Genomic DNA, 25,511 nt, shown 5'->3' with positions numbered 1-25,511 from the left:
CGTACAAACTACACAAATATCTAGTTATTATAACACCTAAAGTAAACATGCACACCAAAGGAAATGAAAAGCAGCATAACCTTAGGGCTACAACCGACCCCCAAGAACCATCGCACATAAAAAAAAAAAACTAGCTAAAGACAACACATCAAAAAAGAGGCGAAGCCAAAAGCTTCCCACCAATTAGCGGAAGCCTTGGAACTACCCAAAGATACATATCATAACCATTCTCTATCAAACAACATCAAACACTAATAGGTCCAACGAAAAATAGGTTCTACGTTCGACTCATAAAGAAAGAACTGATGTCTTGGGAATTTACCAAAGAACCACTTCCAATAGTGAAAACAAAAGATCATTTCGAGCTTTCCAAAAAGAGCACATTGTGCATGCATGACATGCAAAAAAACTCATCCTACATTGTTTCCCAACACCTAAGGACACAAATACCAGAAACAAATCTAGAAAATTACCTGATAAAACTCACTCTCTGCCTAACCACCTACAGACTTTAAACCGCACCCTCGATGCTACCCCACAAGTGACAAGCAGGTGGTTCAAGGACTTTAAAGCACACTCCCCACAAATACAACACATAAAATCTGCATGATTAGTAATAACCATGCGCCTAAAAGGATTTTTCTTGGTAGGATTCTAATTGATAAGAAGCTCCCAAGAAAGAAAAATAAACCTAGACCTTGGAGGGGGTCCAGCAAATGGGAATTCCCCCACAAATAAAAACAAAGACCCTTAGACACTCTCTCTAACTTAGTTTCCTGAATAGTGATGAAATCAAGATGGTTTGATGCAAAAAAAAGTCTCGCACGTCTTATTTTTAATCCTAAACCCTAAAAGTCTAATATTCTAAGATCCCACTTTAATTTCCAACCGCCTTTTCTTGGCAATCTCTAAACCCTCAAACCTAGTAACCTCCAACTCATCGTCTCTACCAAAACAAAATCCTAGTCCCTATCTCTTACCCAAAATAGTTGTGGCAACAAAACGACGTCTGTGTGACCTACTCAGATCTCTCTCGGAACAATATAATCAACAGGGAAAAAAAAATAAGATTTCTGGTAAATTTAAGCAAAATGAAAAGAAAAAAAAAAACATCCAAAGTTTAAGACAATTTAAGCAAAATATAAAAACAACAACCGTCCTTGGCAGTAATTAACTATAGTTCATAACAAGGACCAAAAAACAAAACGCAAACGCAAAAGCCTCCAACATAGTAAAACAAAAGAAAGGAACACTTAGTCCACCCCACAATTACAACTTGTAAAAAGCAACAGGAGGCAGCAACAAGAACAAACCATGACTCCCCATAAAACACTCCACAACAGTTTTAAGAAAAACCAAAAACTACCACATAGCATAATCCATACCAGCAAGAAACATCCCCCACCAACACATTTTGATCCAAAAAACTAAAGATAGGTTCCATCTGATGATCTTTCGGGAAGACCTAACTTCAACTCCAGTGAGAGTTCCTCTTCTCCCAAGTAGCTTGGATTCAATTTTGACAGCTTCTCATGCAAAAAATAAATTCACACGTACAAATATTAAATTAGTCGATATTTGTAGCCATTAATAAAAAAACATCTTAGAATTAAATAGTAAAACATCGTTTGTAGTTTTATTATACTAACTCACCTTTTCTTTCAGAAGTTCATTTTCAAGCCGAAGTTGTTTCAAACGTGAATCACGGCATGCTTGGCAAGATACACTATTTTGTCTCTCCATTTCCCTTTTCGCTTCCAAATGCATTTGAATTTCAGCTCGAAGAGCAGCGTTAACTTCCTTTTGAGTAGCATTCTTGAGATCATAACATATACAAGAAGTGATTAGTATGTTATATCAATTAGTGGCATGTAAAAAGAATTGAATGGAGATTTTGTTCAAACAAAAAAAAAATTATGTTACCTTAACTTGAGCTCTTTTGTATGTAAACCACCAGTTCACTTGTTTTGGCTCAAGACCAAGCTCTTCGGCTATTTCACTTTTTTGCTTATGAGTTGGATATTTGAGAGTTTGAAATATTCTGTATTTAACAAACAAAAATACAATTAGGAGAGAGATTGTATTGCAAGACCAATTTGAATGGCAAATGTAAAAACAAAAATGACGCAAACAAGCCATGAAGCACAAATCTAGACAATAGATATATCTTTCCTAATTAATCCGGTACTTATATTATCATTAATTCTAAAAAAAAAAAATTAACATTTATCGTTTATGTCGGTGCTAGGTAGATCAACTTATTTACGTTAAAGGGTGATAAGTTTGAGATCTTGAGTTTAAAATCGGACGAAGAATAGAAGAAAAAAAAAACTTATTTACGCTAAAATGTAATAAGTTTGAGATCTTGAGTTCAAACTCAAACGAAAAAGAAAAAAAAAACTGATCATTAATAAACCATCTAACTTTTATGGATTTAATTTTATAGATTGATTTTATTAAAGTCTGTGATATCAATGAGTTTCACCGATAAAATGAGATCGTGATCGAATCAATTGATTAGATAAGAATATCAATAGTCTTTTGGGACATATAAAATTGTTACAAGAATAAGATAACCTAATAATAAAAAGATTGTTACAAAGATAATTCTCAATGATACTTATAAGTTAGTTTGAATTGATTTTTTGACAACATTATAGTTTAAATAGATATCCCCACGCATTTATAATATTTGACAATCTATAAAAATGTAAAATTGTCTCAAAAAAAAGATCTAGGTTTTAAAAAAAAATAAAACTAATGGTTGTATACCAAAAAAATATTTTTGGAGATTGTGAAAACCTAGATCTTTAAAGAGAACCAATTGCAAATCGTTATCCAAAAAAAAAATCAATTGTAAATCTCGTTATCTAATCTTTTATTGACTAAGACAAAAAAAAAATAGATCTATAACATTCATTAATCCATAATATGTGCGGTCATTGGCAAAATACATTCATGCAGACGATGGATCCTTCAAAAAACTATAGAGTAATTCCTCAATCATGTGCAATCCAATTGGCGAAAAACTCTCCACAAAATTTTTACCACCGTAATAAGGAGATTTTGATTTTCTTTAAGACTTAAAATTACCAAACTTTATAAATTTAATCGTCCGGTCGAAATCAAATAAAAGGAGGATTAAATCCTCCAAAATCTATCAAACGAAAAAACAAAGAAAGATAATAATCTAAAAAAAATCATATGCAAGGATTAATGATCTTACTCTTCGAGCCTAGATCTTTGAGCAGCAGAATGACGAGGAAAAGCTCCATTTTTAGGTGGCGCTAATCTCAAAGTTAAGTCCATTTTTCAATTAACCTACAAATTGATGAAATTTGTTAGTACATAAATTAAATCTTCGTAATACAAATTACAAAAAAGGGGAAAATAAACGAGAAAATGAAATAATATGCATGACATACCTCCTCTACTAAATATCACTTAAGATCACTCGTGTGATTATATATAAGAGGTTGAGTGCTCTATATGCTAACCAAAGATTAATTTTTTAATTAAAAAAAATGGGGAATAAATGTAATTTTTAATTAAAATTTACAATTAATAGTAAACTTGATCTTTGAACCGGGTCATCATTAGACGTCCTGATAAATGATTTCTTTGACAAAATAAATTCAGTATAGTGCTAAATTTTATATTTACAATTTTGACCAAAAAAATAAATAATATATACAATAAGGAGTACCCGAAAATATTCCCTAAAAAAAAAAATTGGTAACCGATATATATATATATATATATATATATATATATATATATATATATATATATATATATATATATATATATATATATATATATACTCTTTCAAATATATAGACACACAATAAGTATTCGTTTGTCTCCAAAAAAAAAAAAACAAATAAGTATTCGTTTGTAAAAAAATAAAAAATAAGTATTCATATTGACTTATTTCAAAAAAAAAAAAGTATTCATATTGACTGTAATAATTACATTAATTAAATAATTTAATTAATAAACTTTATCAATCTATAATTATTTTACGCATGCATTTAATGATGTGATGTCACGTCCATTAATGAATATGATATTCATTAATTGACGTGACAACACATCGTTTAATTTATGTGTAAAACAATTGAACACTAAAAAAAATTAATTAAAATCTTAATCAAGCAAATATTTAATTCATATCCTGTACATATGAAATGAGCTTGAATTTTTTGAGTAAATAGCCAAAGACCCCACGAAATTGCAAGGTTCATCAATTACCCCCCTGTTGTTAACGAAACATCAATTACCCCCCTGAAATTGTTAAACGTTAGTCAAGTACCCCCCTCCGTTAATTTCCTCCATCCAACATGCTGATGTGGCAGTTAACTGCCCACGTGGCACTGCCTCATGGGCAGAAAAGGCATGCCACGTCAGAGGGGGGTAATTGACTATATTTTTTAATTTTTAATTTTTTTTTGAAAAAATTTAATTTTTTTTTTAAAAAAATCTGATTTTTTTTGAAAAAAAACTGATTTTTTTTTGAAAAAAATCTGATTTTTTTTCTTTTCAAAATCAACATTTGTGCCACCCACGGACCTTGCAAATATCCCCCTGAAATTTAACATTAATGTGCAAATACCAAATACCCCCTTAAATTTAAAATTTATGTAGCAAATACCCCATGAAATTTATAACTTATATGCAAATATTCTCTCCAAAGTTATAACTTATATGTAAGTTACACCTTGAATCATAAAACTTTGATGGTAAAGTAAAACTTATTCATAATATATAATTTACTATATCTCTAATTACAATAAAAAAGAAAAAAATCACAACTTTAAAATAAAACAAACATGTTTGTTTTATTGTTACACATTAGAGAAACAATCAGCTATTGTTTCCACAAAGCCTACTAGCCGCCAAAATAAAAGGAGTTGCATTTTCATCATGTATTAGAGTTTAGAATTATAATTAAAAGCATACTATTAAGCAACACATAATTCCTCATCAGCATGTTGAGTGTCCACAACATAGTTATGGCCACTTGTTGAGTGTCCATTCCCTCCAAATTGGGCTCCATGAACCATCTTCAATCTTCATGCACACTTTCTCCCCAATGATTGCACAGTAAACGTTGTGCTTGGCCTCCAGAATCCTAATAGGTGATCTGTTGTGGTCCACATATCAGTTTTATTTTAAAGTTGTGATTTTTTTTATATTAGAGATATAGTAAATTATAGATTATGAATAAGTTTTAATTTACCATCAAAGTTTTATGATTCAAGGTGTAATTTGCATATAAGTTTTAAGTTTGGAGAGGATATAAGCATATAAGTTATAAATTTTATGGGGTATTTGCTACATAAATTTTAAATTTGAGGGGGTATTTGCACATTAATGTTAAATTTCAGGGGGGTATTTGCACATTAATGTTAAATTTCAGGGGGATATTTGCAAGGTCCGTGGGTGGCACAAATGTTGATTTTGAAAAGAAAAAAAATCAGATTTTTTTTTTCAAAAAAAAATCAGATTTTTTTCAAAAAAAATTAAATTTTTTCAAAAAAAAATTAAAAATTAAAAAATATAGTCAATTACCCCCCTCTGACGTGGCATGCCTTTTCTGACCATGTGGCAGTGCCACGTGAGCAGTTAACTGCCACATCAACATGTTGGATGGAGGAAATTAACGGAGGGGGGTAATTGACTAACGTTTAACAATTTCAGGGGGGTAATTGATGTTTCGTTAACTACATGGGGGTAATTGATGAACCTTACAATTTCGGGGGGGTCTTTGACTATTTACTCAATTTTTTTTTTATGGTGGCTGGGGTTCGAACCTCAACCTTGCATATATTATTCATTGTCCATACCAACTGAGCTAAGCTTAATTTAACTCAACTAATTGAAGAATAATACTTTTTTTAATAGGGAATGGAAGAATAAACCTACATTTTTTTAATACTGCATTTTTTGCTAAACCAAGAGCTTGGACAAGCATCAAGGGTAAGCAACGACATCCCAACTATGTTGGCACTCCAATGAACCCCCATCCTATACCGCTAAACTCAAAAACTTTATTAAAAAAGAAAAAAATATATACATGAGAGGGGGACTAGGCTAAAACCCTCCAGTAAAAAAAGAAGATGAAAAAAAAAACAACAGCCAAAGAAAACTTGTATTTAGGCATATACCACAGCGATCTGAAAAGAAATCAACCTTTAAGTCAGGAGGCAACACCAACAACCAAACCGCAACCTGGATCGAATGACCTATAGAAGCCAACTTATAACAATAGGAGTGACCTCTGAACCCCAAAGAACCCAAAGATTTGGAAATAAATTACCTCTAGAATTTGTACATTGTTTTGTAACACCAATACTATGCCAATACCAAGAAGCAACTTGCACAAAAGTAATCATAGGTTCAGCCAAAAAAAAAACAACCACAGGTTCATGAGACATAAAAAAAAAATTGAGCGGTTTTCGTATGCAGCTTTTTTTTGTGGTGGTCGGGGTTTGAACCTCCGACCTTGCATATTTTATGCATTGTCCATACCAACTGAGTTAAGTTCACGAGGACGGTTTTTGTATGAAGCTTACCAAAACCGCAGACATTCTAATAGGAAAAAAAATCATGGGTAGATGAAGATGCATCCCCCTTGAACGGGTTTTATATGGCGGCTTCCTGATCTGAAGTTGCTTCTTGATATGTTGCTTCTGTTTCTTAAATAAAGCTGGCGTGAATGGCATTTCAGCTATTTTCTTAGCATAATCGCGGATTCGACGCCATAGTTCCATGTCTCGCTGAATGTTCGGATTGTTGTGTGTGTCTTCTTCGTGGACAACCAATACCCTGTTACCATCCTCTGAAGTCGTGGCATGTGTCACAGTCACTTGGGGAAGCCCTCCGACATCTGCTGGAATGGAATTAACAGTCCACATTAGAGTTATATCAATCACTCTAGGTTTAAGGTGAACATAACAAGTGCACCATAAATAATGTGAAAGGTTTGTCTAGCATTAAAGGAAAATATAGCTTAGGACATATTTTATTGAGTCAGTTTAAGGGAGAATCTTTAGAATCCATCCATAGTTCAACAAATAAAACAAATTCGGGTTTATTAGTAAGTAAGAATTAATCTTTTATGATCCAATCTTAACAAGAAATTGGCCAAACCCCTTATGTTTCAATAAATAATCATCATCTAAAGGGTTTAGGATTACAAGTTTTTTCTATAGTCTATAATTACTCTTAAGATGTGAAGTTTTCTTCCCTTTATTCTCACCTTCTGATATGTTCACAACTTGAAAATCATCAACATTAGTAGGAATATCTATGATAATTAGATTATAATATTCCATTTTCCAAGGCCTCAAATAATTTTTGCTCAACTTCTTCATCCTCAGGAATATTGGCCCATGATTGTTCCGAAAAATCACTATTCTTGATCTCTAGCTACTTAACCTCCTCAGATAAACATTATGTATTATGCCTTTCATCAGAAGTCACCTCCTTATTAACATTATTCTCTATATCACCATCTAGATTTTCATTATATTGAGTAGATTCCAAAAAATTCATAATCTTGTGCCTATCCTCCTCATCATATCTAATAGTTTCATCATTTCTTTCTTTTTGATTGGCTTCAAGATCAGCATTGATCTCATTTTCAAGTTATATGCCATTTTCTTTCATAGCATCTCTAATTGAGTGTTGTTGTTCATCTACATTGCTCAAATGATAAAGAACAGAAAGGGTTGTGATTTTAGTTTTGTATTTTTGTGAATTTTGGATAAAATATGATAATAAAACAATAAAAAAATGAAAATTTGGGCTAAAATGGATAAATGGCAGAATTTTGACCCAAACAGATTTTGTGGATAAAATGGAGAAATGGAATGGAAAGAAAGGGACGCCACACTTTCTAATCCAAGAAAGTGATAAGTCTATGGGATTGAGGATCACCACAAGAAAGGATTCTTGATATGATCAATGCATGGTTCAATCCAGAACCAAAAAGAAGCAAAGCTTCACAACACACAATGTGTATTTTTTTTAATCAAAATTCTCTATCTTTACATATCATTTTCGTGCTCTATTTATATGAGCTTATTACATGCTGATTTTGACTCTAAACTCTTAGAAAATGAAAGGAAATGCAGCCACTAATTACAATAATGTTTTGGTGGCTGATTAATGCAAATAAAAGGTTTCAAAATGAAGAATAACTCATGGCTGTTACTTTTGGACAATTTTCAGCGTCCTCTCTCCTCCACATTATGCAAATTAATTGTGTTTCACCTCTTTTGCTTCAGCTCCTTCATTTAATCACGTCCTCCACTTTAATTCCCATTTTACACCAAGATATATGCCGATTTTGCTTCTGAGTCCAACATATGAAATGTAGATAATTTTGTACCCTTTCCAACGCTTCAAAGATCACCTCAATCGGAGATGCAAAACTCTAGATATGATGAATACAAGACAGATACATAATGACCTACGAAAAATAAAAATTTGAACCAAAAATAATTTGGTTCTTTTATTCAATAATGACTTTATTATTCTTGTCAAGGGAGAACATCTTAGGATCACATCATACTCTCCCTCTTCAAGAGAATTCGACCTCGAATTTATAGCTTGAATACCTCCTGGGTCAAAAACAAATATATTGAATCCATCACATGTAACTTTAAATTTAGAGAGCACTTCACTTTTATTAGAAGAATTTGTTTGTTTTTCATCCCCTTTTGATGCATGGACATAATCTTTGTTTCGAAGCTCATAATTTATGTCCACTTGTGGAGAAATAATTTCTTCATTGACTTTGTTTCCTTCATGACATAAAGAAGAAATGTTAGGAGATTGAACAATATTAGAAGAATTCCAACAATTAACAACACAAAGCAACTTAGAAGAAGGTACTAGTGTAATAGTAGGCCAAAACTTCAAACTATTTTTTTCTTGATTTTCATTCTCATTCTCCTTTTTCTCTTCTTTTCTCTCAACTTCTTCAGCACCTTCTTTTCTCTCTTTTTTTTCATCTACTTCTTTTTCATCACATTCTTTTTTTTCTTCTTTTTCCTTCCTTTTCACTTCTTCCTCATGACTTTCTTTTTCTTCTATCTCTTTCTTATAATTATTTTGGATTTGAAAGAGATTTTCCATTAATATTTTAGAGATATCAACCATTCCTCTATCAATGTTTTCCATCATTTCCTTCTTTCTTTTTTGTCTTTCCCTTTCTCTTTGCAATATTTTTTCTCCTTCTATCTTTTCCACCTTCTTTCTTTGAATTTCTCTAAGATGATAAGAAGGTGCATAACGCCTCCTCATCATTGTTTTCATTTCCTCCCAAGTTTCAATCGGTGGATCTCCATACCTCCTTCTTTCCTTGATAGTTTGATCCCACCACACCAATGCATAATCTTTAAATTCAAGAGCTGCAACCTGCACTTTTTGAACATTAGAGTAAGTGTTGCAATGAAAAAATTGTTCAATTTTTGTTTCCCACTCTAAATATGCATCCGGGTCTCTTTGCCCTCGAAAAAATGGAACTTTGATTTTTTTGTCACTATATCTTTCCATTTTTTTCTAGAATCATAAAGATTAAAATGAAAAAAATAAATGGTAACAATGGAAAGGGATTTCCAAATTGAAATTTTTTTCCCAAACGAAACCGTGCTCTGAATACCAAATGATAAAAGAACAGAAAGGGTTGTGATTTTAGTTTTGTATTTTTGTGAATTTTGGATAAAATATGATAATAAAACAATAAAAAAAAATGAAAATTTGGGCTAAAATGGATAAATGGCAGAATTTTGACCCAAACAGATTTTGTGGATAAAATGGAGAAATGGAATGGAAAGAAAGGGACGCTACACTTTCTAATCCAAGAAAGTGATAAGTCTATGGGATTGAGGATCACCACAAGAAAGGATTCTTGATATGATCAATGCATGGTTCAATCCAGAACCAAAAAGAAGCAAAGCTTCACAACACACAATGTGTATTTTTTTTAATCAAAATTCTCTATCTTTACATATCATTTTCGTGCTCTATTTATATGAGCTTATTACATGCTGATTTTGACTCTAAACTCTTAGAAAATGAAAGGAAATGCAGCCACTAATTACAATAATGTTTTGGTGGCTGATTAATGCAAATAAAAGGTTTCAAAATGAAGAATAACTCATGGCTGTTACTTTTGGACAATTTTCAGCGTCCTCTCTCCTCCACATTATGCAAATTAATTGTGTTTCACCTCTTTTGCTTCAGCTCCTTCATTTAATCACGTCCTCCACTTTAATTCCCATTTTACACCATGATATATGCCGATTTTGCTTCTGAGTCCAACATATGAAATGTAGATAATTTTGTACCCTTTCCAACGCTTCAAAGATCACCTCAATCGGAGTTGCAGAACTCTAGATATGATGAATACAAGACAGATACATAATGACCTACGAAAAATAAAAATTTGAACCAAAAATAATTTGGTTCTTTTATTCAATAATGACTTTATTATTCTTGTCAAGGGAGAACATCTTAGGATCGCATCATCAAAAGAGCTTCAAACTTGTTATAGTGTACCAGGTTCCCTGCTTCTTTGGTTCCATTAGTACCAACTTTGTATATAATCTGCACCAAGACAGAGGACTTGTTTGTTTCACATATTTGATCGATTTTGCTAAGGATTCTAACTTCTTCAACAATGATAGGGTCCAAGTAGTGGTTGCGTTGTTCTTTCCTTCCATTTTTCCATTACACAAACTCCATTGTAGGCTCCTTGAAACTTCTTGTTGTTGATGCCAAAGTTTTACAATTCGAGAGTTTACCTCAACTCGTTTTGCCTAAGTAAACTCGACTCGTAAACTCCACTCGAGAACTCGTACGAGTTTACCTAAAATTGAAATTAAATAAAATTTACTATTTACATGACATATGTAAACTAATATAATCCAATAGTGCAAAATATGACTAAATTATAAAGGTTTTCAACCACCATAATAAAACATGATGTTCAACTAAACATCAAAATACAAAATAATATTGTAAATAGTCCAATAGTGCAAAATATGACTAAATTATAAAGGTTTTCAACCACCATAATAAAGCATTATGTTCAACTAAACATCAAAATACAAAATAAACTTGCAAAATCACAAGTCTCTTAAGTCTTAACCATCCAAAAAGGCAAGTTTCACAAGTTCCTAAAGTTGTTAATAAAACTATCAAAAAAAAAAAATTAGACTTACATTCCGATTTTCCTCGAGTTTACCCGATTTTACCCGAGTTAACTCGAGTCAAACTCGTCAAACATTCCGATTTTACCAGAAATCGAGTTTACCTCCGAGTTGACACTATTTTGGTACCTAAAAACGTAAACTAGGTAAACTCGGCGAGTTAACACTCGATTTGTGGAACATTGGTTGCTGCTATTTCTTCATTAACCTCTTGTTTGTTAAAATTCTTGCAAATATCTATGTAGCTTCGAATTTTATTACATAATAATCAAGTTCAACAAAGAAGGAAAATAACTTCCTTTCAAAAAGCACCTTACATCTCAAGTTATGAATGATATCCATATCACTAGAACCCTAACAAATTGCCCAAAAGGTATATCTACCATCGGTTTGGTTGAAGTAGAGTCTGTGAAGATTGGTGTTCCTACACTTCTAACAATGGCAAATAATATTTTAAGACGCCAATATTCTTGAGAGAGGCCAAATAACTGTTTTGAATACTATGGTTGAAATCGATTGTCCAAGCAAAAAGCTTCATGATACTAGGATTGAGATGCCACGAAGGAATGGATTTGACCCTTTTTACATTTCCTAAACATGAAAAAGAAAACTCATAGCAGCCCTTTCTCAAAGAAATTAATCCCCATTTACGAAAATCTTTCAACATACAGGTTAGTTTGGAAACGCAAGGCAAAAACCGTAAGTGGAGTAGAACCCTTGGGCTAAATCATCCTTGCATGGAGATTGTGTTTGCATGCTTCAATCTCCGCAAGATACTCATCCTCGTGAATAATAATTGAGATTGTGTTTGCATATTTCAATCCCTGCAAGATACTCATCCTCGGGAATAGATTTTTTTGGGTAAAATGATTAAGAAATTCAAAATCAAATGTATAACCATACTTTTTTTTAACAACAAATTTTATTTAAAAACCAAATCTCTGCTCAAGACGAACAGAGACCGGTGATTCAAAGAATACAAACTAAACAGCAAGACACCCCTACACACAACATCTAGTCAAGCCCTACCTTCACATCCATGAGGACAACACCCACCAAAATAAACATCATCACCTAAAAGAGACTCCTTCACGAAACGACCACAGAAAAACGATATCCATAAACCACCCATCGTCACTACTCACCCTAAAAGAAGACCCATTTAAATGAAACATCCAGTCCTCCTCACCAAAGTTGAGCCACCTCCGATCTAAAGATCATTCAGCTTCCACCACCTCTCAACCTCCAGTCCACCAAAAGAACACCAAAAAAAAGCCCAAAACCAAACTCGAACCAAAGAAGTGACTTCCGATCTCGAATCAAAAGCAATCGCCCCACCAGACTTTCGGACCAAAACAGAAGCGCACCCCTCACCCCCGACACTACTAAAAAAACAGTGGTTTCGGACGAAATTTTAGGACGGATACGAGTTTGTCTGAATTTTTCGGACGGATTTGGGACGGTTTTAACAGAGCGAAATTTTTGTCCCAAATCCGTCCAAAAATCGTGTGAAACTTTTTTGACATGTTCAAATAGGGTTTTTTCCCACGAATTTCGCACGGATTTCTTTAAAAAAACAATTTCGTCCCAAAACCGTGTGAAATATTGAGACGAATTTCGGACGGCTAATATTTTTTAGGGTTTTAATTGGGAAAATTTCATCTCCCGTTTATCTCACACAATTTCCCTCGTGTGCTGCTCTCATGACCCTAAAATTTCATCTCCCTCTTTCATAACCCTAAAACCAACTTCAAAATCAATTTCTTAGTGTGCTGCTCTTCAATCAACTTCTCCTGTGTTGCTCTTCAATCAATTTCTTCCAAAAACTTCTCAAGCTCGTCAATCAATCTCTCAAGCTATCCAAGGTTCACTTCTCTTCTCTTCAGATCTGTGGATTATCTGTATATTTTTTTTAATTTCTCAGTGTTTTCTTCAACAAATCAAGCATGTTCCCATAAACTTGTACCTTATTCTTGGTTCAATTTTAGGGTTTATTTTGTTTTACTTATTAGGGTTTTTAGTGTGCTTAACTATCTAGACTTGGATTCACATTTGCTGTTGAAAATAATTGTGGGTTTTGTGCTTAATTGTGGGTTTTGTATTGAAAATAATTGTGGGTTTATTTCTTTGTTCACTTTTTGTTGTTGAAAGACTTGGATTCACTTTTAAGTTTTGAATTGTGGTTATAGACTTATAGTTACGGTTTCAATTACGTTTTGATCATTGATAATGCTGATAAATGCAGCCACTTTTTTAAGATGCTAGTAAGAAATAAACTGTTTGTGGTTGCGATCACAGAGTAATTATTGATATCGCGATTAAATGTCATTGCAATGCAATTTTTATTAGTTGTGTTTTAAGTATAGAGAATTGAGAGAAATCTCATATTGCATAGACTGCTGAAAAAATACAAGTGTTTGAGCTATATATGCGGCTCACAAATCACAATAGCTAGCTAACTAACTACTAACTAATAACAGTTACATCTACTACTAACAGATGAAGTTAGTTGAATCTGACTAGCTTCTACATCCTTAACAGTACCAGGGTACTCCTAAACCTTTACTTCCTTAATAGTTTTAAAGTACACCTAAACCTTTAAATTTTTATCGCCATTGTAATCACTTTCACAATTTCTTTGTTCAATTTCATTAAATAGAGTAAAAGTTTTAGTGCTTTAGGGCTGAGTTGTTTAATTTCTTATGTGTAGTTTATGTGTAGTTAAACAACTTGAAACCATACATTAAATAGAGTAAAACTTGAAACCACCCGGTCTATATGTGTAGTTTCTTTGTTTAACAACTTTGGATCATAAACCACCTGCTTAATCAGTTTTTCTGTTTTGTTAAAGATTCGATTTTGTTTTCATCAATGGGCTTATTGCATACCCTTTTTGTTTGTTTGGTATGACCCTTGGAGGTAGTTTAGACCAACTATCTTTTTTGATGAATTATGTGTGTTATACCCTAATTTTGGACCTAAAAATACTTATTCAATTCTTCTTTTCTTGCATTATAAGTCATTTGAACTGTCTCTGATCAATTGCATCTTTCTCTGCATTTTATTTCAATGTTATTTGCAAAATTCATGAAAAAGGGTATTTTAGTCATTTCCTGCATTCAACTCATTTTAATCCTTGAAAATTGTTGAGTCTTTTAAATTGGTTTGTATAAGTCCTTGTTTCAATCTCATGTCAAAATTCATTTAAAAAAAAATATCAGTTGAGTCATTTTTTAGTCAGTTTAGCCCCTAGGGGCATTTTAGTCATTTCCCCTGATAAAATCTCTTTCAATCTTTAAAAATTTGTTTGAGTCCTTTCAAATAGTCTGAATAAGTCCTTGCTTCCATCCTATGACAAAACCCTTTCCAAAAGTTGCATTTGAAGTCATTTTGAGTCAGTTTTGCCCCTAGGGGCATTTTAGTCTTTTCATGAGTTAAAGCCCTGTTCAAACCTTAAAAATTGTCTCTGAGTCTTTTTGTATACACTTTTGTTTCAATTCCCTGTTAAAAATCCATTTTTAAATTGCATCTGAGTCGTTTTCAGTCGTTTTAGCCCCAGGGGCATTTTGGTCATTTCACACGAAATTTCGGCGGAGAGAGGTTACTTTAAAGTACCTCATTTAGGCCATTGGTTCGTTTTAGTCCGTTTTGTCAATTTTAATCGTTTCACTTTACGTTATTTTCCAATTACCAATTTTAATTCATTTTATTTTTATTTTTTAGTCCTAAATTCCTAAAATTTGCATTTTAGTCCATTTTGTCCAAGTCATTGTCCAGTGCCATGTGTCAGGTTTTCATTTGTCCAAGAGTTAGTTACGCCACATGGCAGATTATGATTGGTCCAGGCATCACTGCATCAGCCTATAAAGCCCAATCACCAGTCAAAGGGTCAACAGAGCCATTGATTCATTGCCACATCACAACCACTTTTCAGAAACAGATTTCACTTTTCTCTCTCCCAATCAAACCGATCAAACACACAAAATTTGAAGAACTCATTGAAGGTTCATCAAGAACTTCAACAAGTTCCTCCAAACCTCCACCGTAACTAACTGTACGGCCACCACCAAACCACCGCAACAGTCACGAAATCACCGCCACAGACACAAAAAATCACAATTCATCACAGGATCATCACCGAAATCACCACACAAAGAGCCAAAAATCGTGATTCAACAAAAACATGACAGATTCAGATTCAATTCGAATCCAACATCCACAATAGGTTCGGCATCAAAGAACCTTTACACATACAAGGCCGTTGAAGCCGAAACCAAGCCAGAAGCTCAAGGTCGAATCAAGATCGTGAAAAAGAAGAAGAATTCGAAGCAAATCAAACAGAGGAAAGGGATTAGCGTTTTGAAAGCTCTCTGGTGTTTATTTCACCTCTCCTTCTCCGATTCAGCAATAGGTAACACCATCCTCTTGATTTTTTACTTTCCTTTGAATTTTTTTTAGAACTTTGAGCTTAGATCTAGGCTTGTGTGCGTTTTGATTCAAAAAACTAGTACCGAATTTAGATAGAGAAGAGGAAGACGAACCGATTGCCTAAAAAAGGTTTTAAAAAACGTTAGGTTTCGTTTTCCGGCGTGGCGGCGCCACCGGCAACCACCGCGCCGGAAAACTGGCGGTCATCTTCTTCCTCTGCTCCGATTTGCAGAGTGTTTAGAGAGAGAAGGAGAGTGAATTCGGTTTAGAGAGAGAAGGGGGAGAGAAGAATGAAGATTTGTGAAAGGTTTTTGTTTATATACCATGTTTGTGCTCCCACGCGCGCGCGTGCATCCTCTTAATGTGTACTTGCGCATGATGTGGCCTTTGGATCTTGGATCTGATCCAGGTGGATCAATCCAACGATCCCTAGGCCTCCTGTTAACCCGTTTCTCAACTGGACGTGGGCCTGGGCTTGATCAGCCTGTTTGATTCGTTGTTTTATAGTTTTCTTGCTATTTTAACACTGTTCAGTGCTGTTTACACCACGTTTTTACCAAAAATCCTTTAAAAATTCCTAAAAAAATTCCTATGTGTTCTTGATCATTTTCTTGACTTTTTGGTGTTTTTATGTGTTAAATCTTGATTAAAAAAAGGTGTGGTATTTTTCTTGTTAATTGTTTACTATTTTTGCTAAAAAAATGGTGAAGTTTCATATGATTTTGTGTCTAAAAATTCTTTAAAAATTCCAAAAAAATTCATGAGTGTTTCTTGATAATTTTGTGACTTTTTAGTGTTAATTTTACATAATAAAAATTGGTGAACATAATGTGGCTAATTTTCCTACTATTTTGTGATATTTTGTGCTAAAAATGAATGGAAATTTGCTTGATTTCAATCCCAATTGCTTGATGAACATTTGTGACCTATGCCACTTGATTTGAGGGAGTTTTAGTCACTGTTTGTGTTTGATATTAGTGCATGAGTATGAATCTTGATTAGTTACTTAGCTTACAAGTTAGATGAGTAGTTAAATAATGCAAATATGCTTAAAGTTTGTTTTAAAATGCCAAGTAAATCATGTTGCCTTAATTCCCATTCCAAGATTTGATTCTAAACCTTTAAAAATGTATTGGAATGTGAGAATTATAGGTCATATGGTTCTTGCATTCTATGAACAAATTTTAGCCATGTTTGCACTCATTTCCTATCCTTTATGTTCTAGTGTTTCTCTTGCTTTATTTTCTTTGATATTGTCATGTGCTACTAACTCCTTTCATTTCATGTTTCCTCATTTCATAAGCATCTCCATTTCATCCCATATTCATCTCTATTTTTCTTGCAATTTAATTTGTACCAAAGTTAGAATGTAAACACTTAGGAGCTTTGTAATATTTTCCTTTATGCACTTTCAATTTCTTGGCAAAGAGGCCATAGAATGTATCTAGGGTATGATGTAAAGGACAATGGACTCTAATGATGTACACCGACACAAGCACCGACACATGCACACACATCACATAGATAGGTTTAGATGTATGGCTAGGTTATGCATGTGTAGATGTATGTTTAGGATTGTATGTTTAGATGAATGTTTAGGCTTTATACTTAGAAAAATCATTTTCCCAAAAAAATATGAACAACATCACTCAAATACTTTTCAAAATAAACCTTGGGATCAAAATCCCATTGAATTTTCCTTTTTCATTTTCTTAATCAAATTTCAATGAAAATAATCATGTTTAGACCACATTTTGCAAATAATTAATTCAACCTCACAATTTCATAATCTCATGCCCTTGAGGCCTCTTTCTCTCATTCTTCAAAATCCCATTTTCAAACTTAAAATCAACCAACAAAAACAAAAACATTTTTGGAAGAGAACTACGGTGGATTTGATCCCTTAAACGGGTACGTAGGCAAGGAACAAAATTCCTTCAATTCAACTAAAATAAAAATCCAAAAACATTCTTCTCCCTCCAATTCTTCACTTAGAAACTCTTAGGCTTAATATTTTCTTTCAAAATAGCATTTAAAAATAAAGCGCGCGCGTAGAAATTAAAGACGGTTCCTATAGGTTACTATAGTCGTTATGGGTGCCTAACACCTTCCCGTAGCGAAAACAACTCCCGAACCTCGATTCTCAAGGGTTTTGCTTATTTTTCCCTTCCCAAGAAAAAATGAGATATCACCGGTTAAAAGGGGTTCAAACGTAATCAATGTTTGACACCCGAAAAACCAAGATAAAACAATGTGTTTGACTGCTGCTGTCTTGTATATTTGGCTTTGTAATGGGAGTTCCTTTTGGTTGGAGTTATGTTTCCAAACCTGTTTACCTTGTTTTTTTGGGTATTTACTTTTTGAGGGCAGTTGTTGTCTCCCCTATCCCTCCTAGTGCACTTGATTGTGTTACTTTTATTGTTGAGTACCGACTAATGAACAATTTAGTCATGTTAGTTTGTGATATATTGTGTTAGAACATTGAGCACTTATATGAATCTAGTTTATATAATTTGTTTCAGACAATGAGCATTTGTTTACTCTTGAATTATTATTTATTTTTATTTGATTTAGTATGTATTATTGAATAAAAATTTTACATATTGGAATTTATCACAAACTCATTGAAAAATATGAATTATGGCAATTCTGTAAAATTAAAAAAAATTATAACCACGACCGAAAAGCGTGGAAAATATTTTAAAGCAATTTATATCACAAACACATTTCCGTACGAAAATTTATCTTAAATCCGTCTGAAAACCGTGTGAAATTTTAACTCAATTCCGTCTGAAATTCGTTGGAAATTAAATTAAATTCCGTCTGAAAACGGTAGGAAATTAAATTCAATTCCGTACGAAATCCGTTTGAAGTTTAGTCCAATATCCCACAACTGTGTTTGTGCGAAAACTGTACGAAATCCGTCTGAAATATATTTCGGACGGAATTTGGGACGAAAATACAATTTGCGACGCGGCTTTTTCGGACAATATCTGTCCGAATTCCGTCCGAAAACACATTTCCGTCCGAATTCCGTGGGAATTTTCCGTAAATTCCGTCCCAAAACCGTCCGAAAATGACCTTTTTTTAGTAGTGCGGTCCACTAGAGAAACACGATAGTCAGCCAAACAAGATTGCAGCTAGACACCAACTCCCAATCTCGAAGCAAAAGTAACCGCCCCACCATAATCCAACACATAATATGTAAGACAATCGACATGATTTGCGGTGGTGCAAACATCAATCAAATTAAAAATAAAAAAGGCTTAGCGCACACCCTTAAAGCATCCTAAACACCTTATCATATGGTACCATTCTTGTTAACATTCTTCCAAATCAACATATTGTGCCAGTCAATTTGAAATTGGACATTCCTTATTCAATTAATCTCATCAAAACAAAGATAAACATGAAATTATACATTATTCTCATCCACTCATGATTTCGCTAAAACTAGCATTATCCTAAAATTGATCTTGATATGGGTTTTCGAAACATTGTTTTCGAGAGTATTATGTTAATATGATCATGATATGGGTTTTCGAAACATTTTTTTCGAGGGTGATTATGTTAATATGATCATCTATAATTCTTACTTTGGCATGGAGATTAATATTTGTAAGAGTCTTAGTTGTTACTCCCTCTACCCCCAGTCTTTTGTAAAAAAATATTGTTTTAAAATAACTGACTCATTTGACTTTTCAATACAATATTAATTATTTTTTTCCAATTATAACTCTAATTAATACTACCTGCTTCATTTCCAATTCAATATATTCTATTTTGCATTTATGATAATGTTAAATGCACCAATACTTGACAAGAACACTTAAAACAATTTTTCTCTCTTCACTAATAAATTTTTCTTAATAAGTGTGAAATGAGCGAAAGGTTCACTTAATTTGGGACGGAAGGAATAATTATTTTTGGTGTTAGTTTTTCATGTGAGAAGAGCTGGTAACATTGTTGTTCATCGTCTAGCTAAGTTTGCTTTAGTTTTAATTGATTTTGTTTGGATTGAGAAAAATCTTCCATGTAGCTTATGTTGTCGCAACCAATTTGATTCGCGTTTAAATGAAATCAATTATGTCAAAAAAAAAAATAAGAATTGTTAAGTTTAAGTTACTTAAGTTCCATATCCGATTTTGAATCCCGGTCATCAATCGGATGACCTCATTGGAAGGTAGTGCGTAAATACCATTGTAAGCACTTATATGAATGTAGTTCTACCATAGATACCCAAAATTCTAATCCAATTCAATTTTAATGGGATGAGTTTTACCATTTGCCAATGCAAATAGCAAATGTATCTGCAAGGTATTATTTTGGCAAACCATGTGGACCGGCTATGATTAATACAATATTGCTCTTACTCATAAAATAAAAATTAAACTAATTAAAACAATCTGAATATAAAGTACTTAACATTCATTGATGTTACTTATTCTACATAATAGCAACGCACTAAATTAAAATCACTTCAATTCAGAACCACTAATTAAGTAGAGCATGTTTTATGCTTTTAACTACTGTTGTCATGAGTGAATTTGAAGCTTCAGCTACAGATTCAAAATTTGCAACAAGAGGACTAGGCATGTGCATTTCAAAAGCCACTGTCAGCAACGAACCTCTGGATTTACTATCTTTTGAAAGAGATTTACTATCTTCAGAGATGAAAAAGCCTGATGGAATTATAAGTGACACATTTGATAAATCATGGCCATTCATTGCCATATTCAACTCTTGTGTGTTTACAGGAGAATAAACAACATAGGATCCCAAAGGGTCTATGAAACATTCTTGAATAATCTTCACACCATCTTTGGGAGGAGAAACTAGAGGCTGCTCCACATAGAAAGAAAAAAAAAATTAATACCAAAAGACCTAAACAATTTACACATCAAAAGATGATAAAATATTATTAGTCATCTTATGTAAACCTATTGTATTTTATGAAATTTTATATATATATAAATGTGGCCAAGAAATCCCTAACTTGTGTTTTTGTATGTCGTGACATTTTCAGATGGTGTAGACAACTTTTCTTTTTAAAAATTTATGTCAAGTCAATAAATGAATGGGAATAAAATTTTCTTCCGCTATAAGACTGACATACCTATTATGCCAAAAACCTAAGTCTATTGTGAAGAACGTTTAACATAGGTTTCAAAGTGAAACAGTTACTTAGGTTTGCACTAATCGAAAGCCCGAGATATAAGAAAGGCATCAACCCTGAGTTGTAAATCAACAAGTTATCTACAAAAGTACAAGAATAAAAGGGGAGCTACATTTGCCCTAATAAGCCTAAATTTTGAAAAGTTGGCACCAAAATAATTGAAACAATCCTAGATTCATTTTGATCACACATATGTTCTCCACACAAATGAGGTGCATCATATGTTCATTTGAAATGACATGGAAGGAAGTGTAGGAAAATGGCTATAGATATAAATTAAGATATAGTTTATAACATTAAAAAAAAAAAAACAATCAAAATATTCTCTTATAAATAAAATATGGTAAATACCTGAATAATTGATACATAGTGGTTGGGATGAGTTCCAGTAGAGATGTGTGCAATTTCATGCCATGGATTTCCATCACAAAACGTATCCCACTGCATGAAAATAATTAACAAATGACATGTATTAATGATAAACAATGAAAAGTTAAAACTTACAAAAAATTCAAATAAACAAAAATTCTTTGAACCTCAAAACGTCTTGCCGGATCTCTTAAGAAGTCGAAAACAATATGAGACGGGAGAGGTATCAAAACGGAGCTAGCAACAATAACAATGAATGGGTCATTTGACAGAAATAAGTTTCTATTTTTTCGAATCGAAAACCTAACCCCGCTGTCATCAGCATCAGCAAAGTATTGTGGTAAATCTGATTTGCTTGACATTGTTAAATTTTTACTGAACTCCTTAACAACCTGATGTGCAAGTTTCATTACACATCTCCTTCCTTCAGGTAATGTAACCACTGAAAAGTATATAAATGAATAAATCACACATATTTCAACTAAGAAGAGAATACTAAAGAAAATTATAAGGAGTTTTCTTAGTTAAATAGGTTAAATAATGGCAAATCGAGAGTTACCTCCATTGTCATAAAAATGCTTGTATTCAAGTGCAGCACTACTACATCTTTCACCAATTCTTTGAAGTTCCATGAGCCATCTTTGGGCTCCAAATGCAATAGCATTGTTGACAATATCTCTATACATACTATGTGTTTGAATCTTCAAATCCACTTCCACATGCTCAATCCAAGAAACCTAAAAATTAAACATATGTTTCTATTATAATCACTCTATTATATAAGTTTATTTTACAAAGATTGATTAACTATATTATATACGTACTAACCTTGGAAGTCTCATTAGATATTTTTTGAATCAAACATCCAGAAGGAAACCTCCAAAAAGAAGAATGAGGTCCATCCTCTTTCAAGTAATCATAAGAGACATCAGCAATCACCCACATACCAGCTTCAACTTGTACGCAATAGCGAAGAAAGTAAAATTCCCGTGGTTTCACTAAAGGTGAAAGAACATGCATCTCTCCATGCATCTGTACGTAGCATAAACCCTAACATGTTATCAAAATTCAAAATATCATAAACGAAGAAAAATATTTGAAGGAAAATATACCAATAACAAAGCTCCACTTTGACTTTCTGGGGAGTCTCTTTCAAGCACTTTGATGGTCTCAGCTTTGCTAACAATAGTTGGAAAAAGATTTGCCCATTTTTCCTAGACAGAAAATTATCCACCATTAATTTCAAGTACTAATAAATATTTAAGATAAATTAAAAATAGTTAATGTGCTTTTAATTGACATATTGTCAATAGTTATTGTATCAATAATGATCTTAATAGTTGATAAATAAGTATGATCTCAATAAAAATCATTATATTGTGGAGAAATATTTATGTTATAAATGCTTACCGAATCCAGAAACATGTCGACCAAATGTCTTGCTCCAATTTTCACCATTTGTGAATCTTTTGATGATTCAACATGTGTTTTGGCACCATTAAAGTAGTGGTCAACTCTAGGGAAGATGTCTTCATAGTTTTTTTGAAGAACAAGTCTTCGATTAAGCTGAGACTTAACCCATAAGGACTCATCGCGGAAAAGCTTAAGCAACTCTTCCGTGGCGGCAAGTCCAGCCACCAACATCATTGGGTTTTGTATTTCTAAAGAACTCTTTGAACTTGAGCCTCTATCTAGATTCAAGGAGGTGCTTCCACGTGTCAAGCTTTTAGGAAGACCTGACTTTAGTGCTAATGATACTTCCTCTTTTTCCCTGGACCTTGGAAGTGAATTTCCCATCATCTCATACTAAAAAGAAATTCATGCATACGAATAATATAATAAATTAGTCAATAGTATCAAAGTAAATTATTTACATAAAAAATTGAGATATTGAAACATTGTATCTAGCTATACTAACTCACCCTTTCTTTGAGACGTTCATTTTCAACCTGAAGTTGTTTCAAACTATTAGGATCATTACATGATTGGCACAATAAATTCTTCAGTCTCTCCTTCATTTCCATGTTCTCTTTCAAAATCCTTTCATTTTCAGCGCGGAGAGCATCGTTATCTGGTTTTAAATTTTTGTTCTTGAAATGACATCATATACAAAATATATATATATATTAGTATGTTATATCAATTAGTGGCATGTGAAAAAAATTGAAACTAAGATTTTGATAAACTAAAAAAAAATATGTTACCTTAACCTGTGCTCTTTTGTTTTGAAACCACCACTTCACTTGTTGTGGCTCAAGCTCAAGCTCCTGGGCTATTTGATATTTTTGGTTATCATCTGGATGTGTAAGCGTTTTGAATATTCTTCATTTAAGAAACAAAAAACAAATTTAAGCGTTAGATTGCATTGCAAAGCCAATTGAATGATAAGTTTAAAAGCAGAAATGACACATACACAAGCCATGAAGCACAAATCTTAGGACACTAGATTCATCTTTCCTAATTAATTAAATATTCATCATTATGACACATACACGAGCCATGAAGCATCATTATAGAAACTTAATATATGGTTTTTTTTTTTAATGGAAAATCTTTATTAGATATAGAATAAAGTACAAGTAGCACTACAATTCTTCAAATCCAACTTAGGTTGATTTAGGCCTGTGTAATCTGTGAGTTTTACCAATAAAATGATATTGTATTGAAGTCATGGATTTGATAAGAATATAAACAGCCTTTTGAAACATGAAAAAACTTTTCTTTAACTCAATATAAATAAAAAATAAAAAAATTCTATGCAACAATGGAATGGATTGTGAGTAAGAATTTTCTTTCTTTCGTCAAAAAAACAAGTTTTTTTCTTTCGAAAGGCAACAAAGTGTTGCAAACATGATCAATTGGATTGTCTTCATGAGCTTAACTCAGTTGGTAAGGACAATGCAATATATGCAAGGTCCGAGGCTCAAACCCAACCACCACAAAAAAAAAAAACAATTGACTATGTATATAGTTTAAAATCTTGTATATATACAGATATTATTTGATTAAAACAATTGATGAAACTGTCTCAAATAAGAATCTGTGTTTCAACAAAATAAAAATGATAAAAAAAATTAGTAGAAAAAAAAGATAACAAAATTGTTATATATTATTGACCTATAATTTTTTTCTTTTTAAATTTTAAAATTGATTTTGTGGGATATAACCATTTTTTTAGTATTATATAAATTGCAGTAGTCAATTAGAGTGTGAAATGAATTATCTAGATAATTAAATGTCAATCTTGGTATATGGCCTGTTGTGTAATGAGATCAAAGATTTTAGATCTACTCCCTCCGGTCCTATTTATAAGAGACATTTTGATCAACAAATATTGATGTATTTGGTCTAAATTTTGAACTATATATGTACATCAATTTTTGTTGACTCAAAAGTCTCTTATAAATAAGACCGGATGAAATATAATATAATATTGAACTCAGATTCCATATAATTAAATGTCAATCTTGGTATATGGCTTGTTGTGTAATGAGATCAAAGATTTTAGATCTACTCCCTCCGGTCCTATTTATAAGAGACATTTTGATCAACAAATATTGATGTATTTGGTCTAGATTTTGAACTAAATACATCAATTTTTGTTGACTCAAAAGTCTCTTATAAATAAGACCGGAGAAAATATAATATAATTGAACTCAGATTTCATATATTGTCATTGATTGAACGCATTCATGTAGTCATAAGATCCATACTATTTGATCTTAGTGGCTGAACACATTCATCCAGCCAGGGATCCGTGACAGTTTGATCGAGAACAGTATTTTCAAAAAGTAGACAGATCCTGATATTCTTTTAAAATTAAACTTATCGACCTTGAGATTTTAATCATCCGATCTCAATCAAACAATCACGGATCCTCTGAGTGAATGTGTGCATACAGTGACCGCAGGATACCTGTATTCGATATCCTTCACCAATAAGCGAAATTGAATCCTAAAAAACCTATCAAATGAAAATAAATAAAATTTACATAAGCAGAGATTGATCATCTTACTCTTCTAGCTTAAGTATTTGATCAGCAGAATGTCGACAGACTCTTTTTGATTCATTTGAGTTGTCACTATCTTGTTCATCACCTGATAGGTCCATTTTTTTAATTCACCTATAAATATTACCACTTTTTTTTCTTGTCTCCTCTCCTTTGTCTGCGGATGAGATATTGTTAGTACATAAATTAAATCTTTGCAATAGAAATTACATAAGAGGGAGAAGTATGTGAAAAATATATATGTAGTAATCATGCATGAAATTACCTCTTAATCAGCAAATTCCCCAATTAGATCACTCTTGTA

The 25,511-nt window shown here is 32.6% G+C and overlaps 2 protein-coding genes and 1 long non-coding RNA gene across 3 annotated transcripts; all 3 read right to left on the bottom strand.

Annotated features, from left to right (window-relative positions):
- Positions 1-938: 938 nt before the first annotated feature.
- LOC146945052 (homeobox-leucine zipper protein HDG9-like) lies at positions 939-3,322 on the bottom strand. The gene is made up of 4 exons (XM_085748814.1): positions 3,227-3,322; positions 1,924-2,041; positions 1,654-1,815; positions 939-1,526 (listed from the first exon to the last, which is right to left on the bottom strand). The coding sequence occupies exons 1-4, from the start codon at positions 3,307-3,309 to the stop codon at positions 1,428-1,430; spliced, it is 462 nt and encodes a 153-aa protein (XP_085604940.1). The 5' UTR covers positions 3,310-3,322; the 3' UTR covers positions 939-1,427.
- Positions 3,323-20,066: 16,744 nt separating this feature from the next.
- LOC146945051 (uncharacterized) lies at positions 20,067-21,272 on the bottom strand. Its single transcript, XR_015026217.1, has 2 exons — positions 21,181-21,272; positions 20,067-20,495 (listed from the first exon to the last, which is right to left on the bottom strand). It is a non-coding gene; the product is annotated as an uncharacterized LOC146945051 (long non-coding RNA).
- A 57-nt stretch (positions 21,273-21,329) lies between these two features.
- On the bottom strand, positions 21,330-25,308 carry LOC146945050 (homeobox-leucine zipper protein HDG8-like). Its single transcript, XM_085748019.1, has 8 exons — positions 25,214-25,308; positions 23,403-23,520; positions 23,121-23,288; positions 22,609-23,004; positions 22,311-22,412; positions 22,027-22,230; positions 21,758-21,935; positions 21,330-21,640 (listed from the first exon to the last, which is right to left on the bottom strand). Exons 1-8 carry the CDS (start codon positions 25,306-25,308, stop codon positions 21,330-21,332), a joined length of 1,572 nt encoding a protein of 523 aa, XP_085604145.1.
- Positions 25,309-25,511: the final 203 nt, after the last annotated feature.

This window comes from Medicago sativa, chromosome 2 (assembly GCF_051527215.1).
Source record: "Medicago sativa cultivar Bolivia chromosome 2, Bolivia_mono, whole genome shotgun sequence".
NCBI classification, from domain to species: Eukaryota; Viridiplantae; Streptophyta; class Magnoliopsida; order Fabales; family Fabaceae; genus Medicago; species Medicago sativa.
The sequence above is the reverse complement of the archived record's forward strand: the minus strand, read 5'-3'. Positions and strand labels throughout refer to the sequence as shown.

What these genes read in the sequence shown, in the direction of transcription:
- LOC146945052 (XM_085748814.1), bottom strand. Translation starts at nt 3,309, where the DNA reads ATGGACTTAACTTTGAGATTAGCGCCACCTAAAAATGGAGCTTTTCCT. An exon ending in ACAAAAGAGCTCAAGTTAAG is followed by an intron (nt 1,816 to 1,923) that starts GTAACATAATTT and finishes TATGATCTCAAG; the next exon opens with AATGCTACTCAAAAGGAAGT. An exon ending in ATGAACTTCTGAAAGAAAAG is followed by an intron (nt 1,527 to 1,653) that starts GTGAGTTAGTAT and finishes TTGCATGAGAAG; the next exon opens with CTGTCAAAATTGAATCCAAG.
- LOC146945050 (XM_085748019.1), bottom strand. Translation starts at nt 25,308, where the DNA reads ATGGACCTATCAGGTGATGAACAAGATAGTGACAACTCAAATGAATCA. An exon ending in CAAATACTTAAGCTAGAAGA is followed by an intron (nt 23,521 to 25,213) that starts GTAAGATGATCA and finishes TCTTAAATGAAG; the next exon opens with AATATTCAAAACGCTTACAC. An exon ending in AAAGTGGAGCTTTGTTATTG is followed by an intron (nt 22,231 to 22,310) that starts GTATATTTTCCT and finishes TGCTACGTACAG; the next exon opens with ATGCATGGAGAGATGCATGT.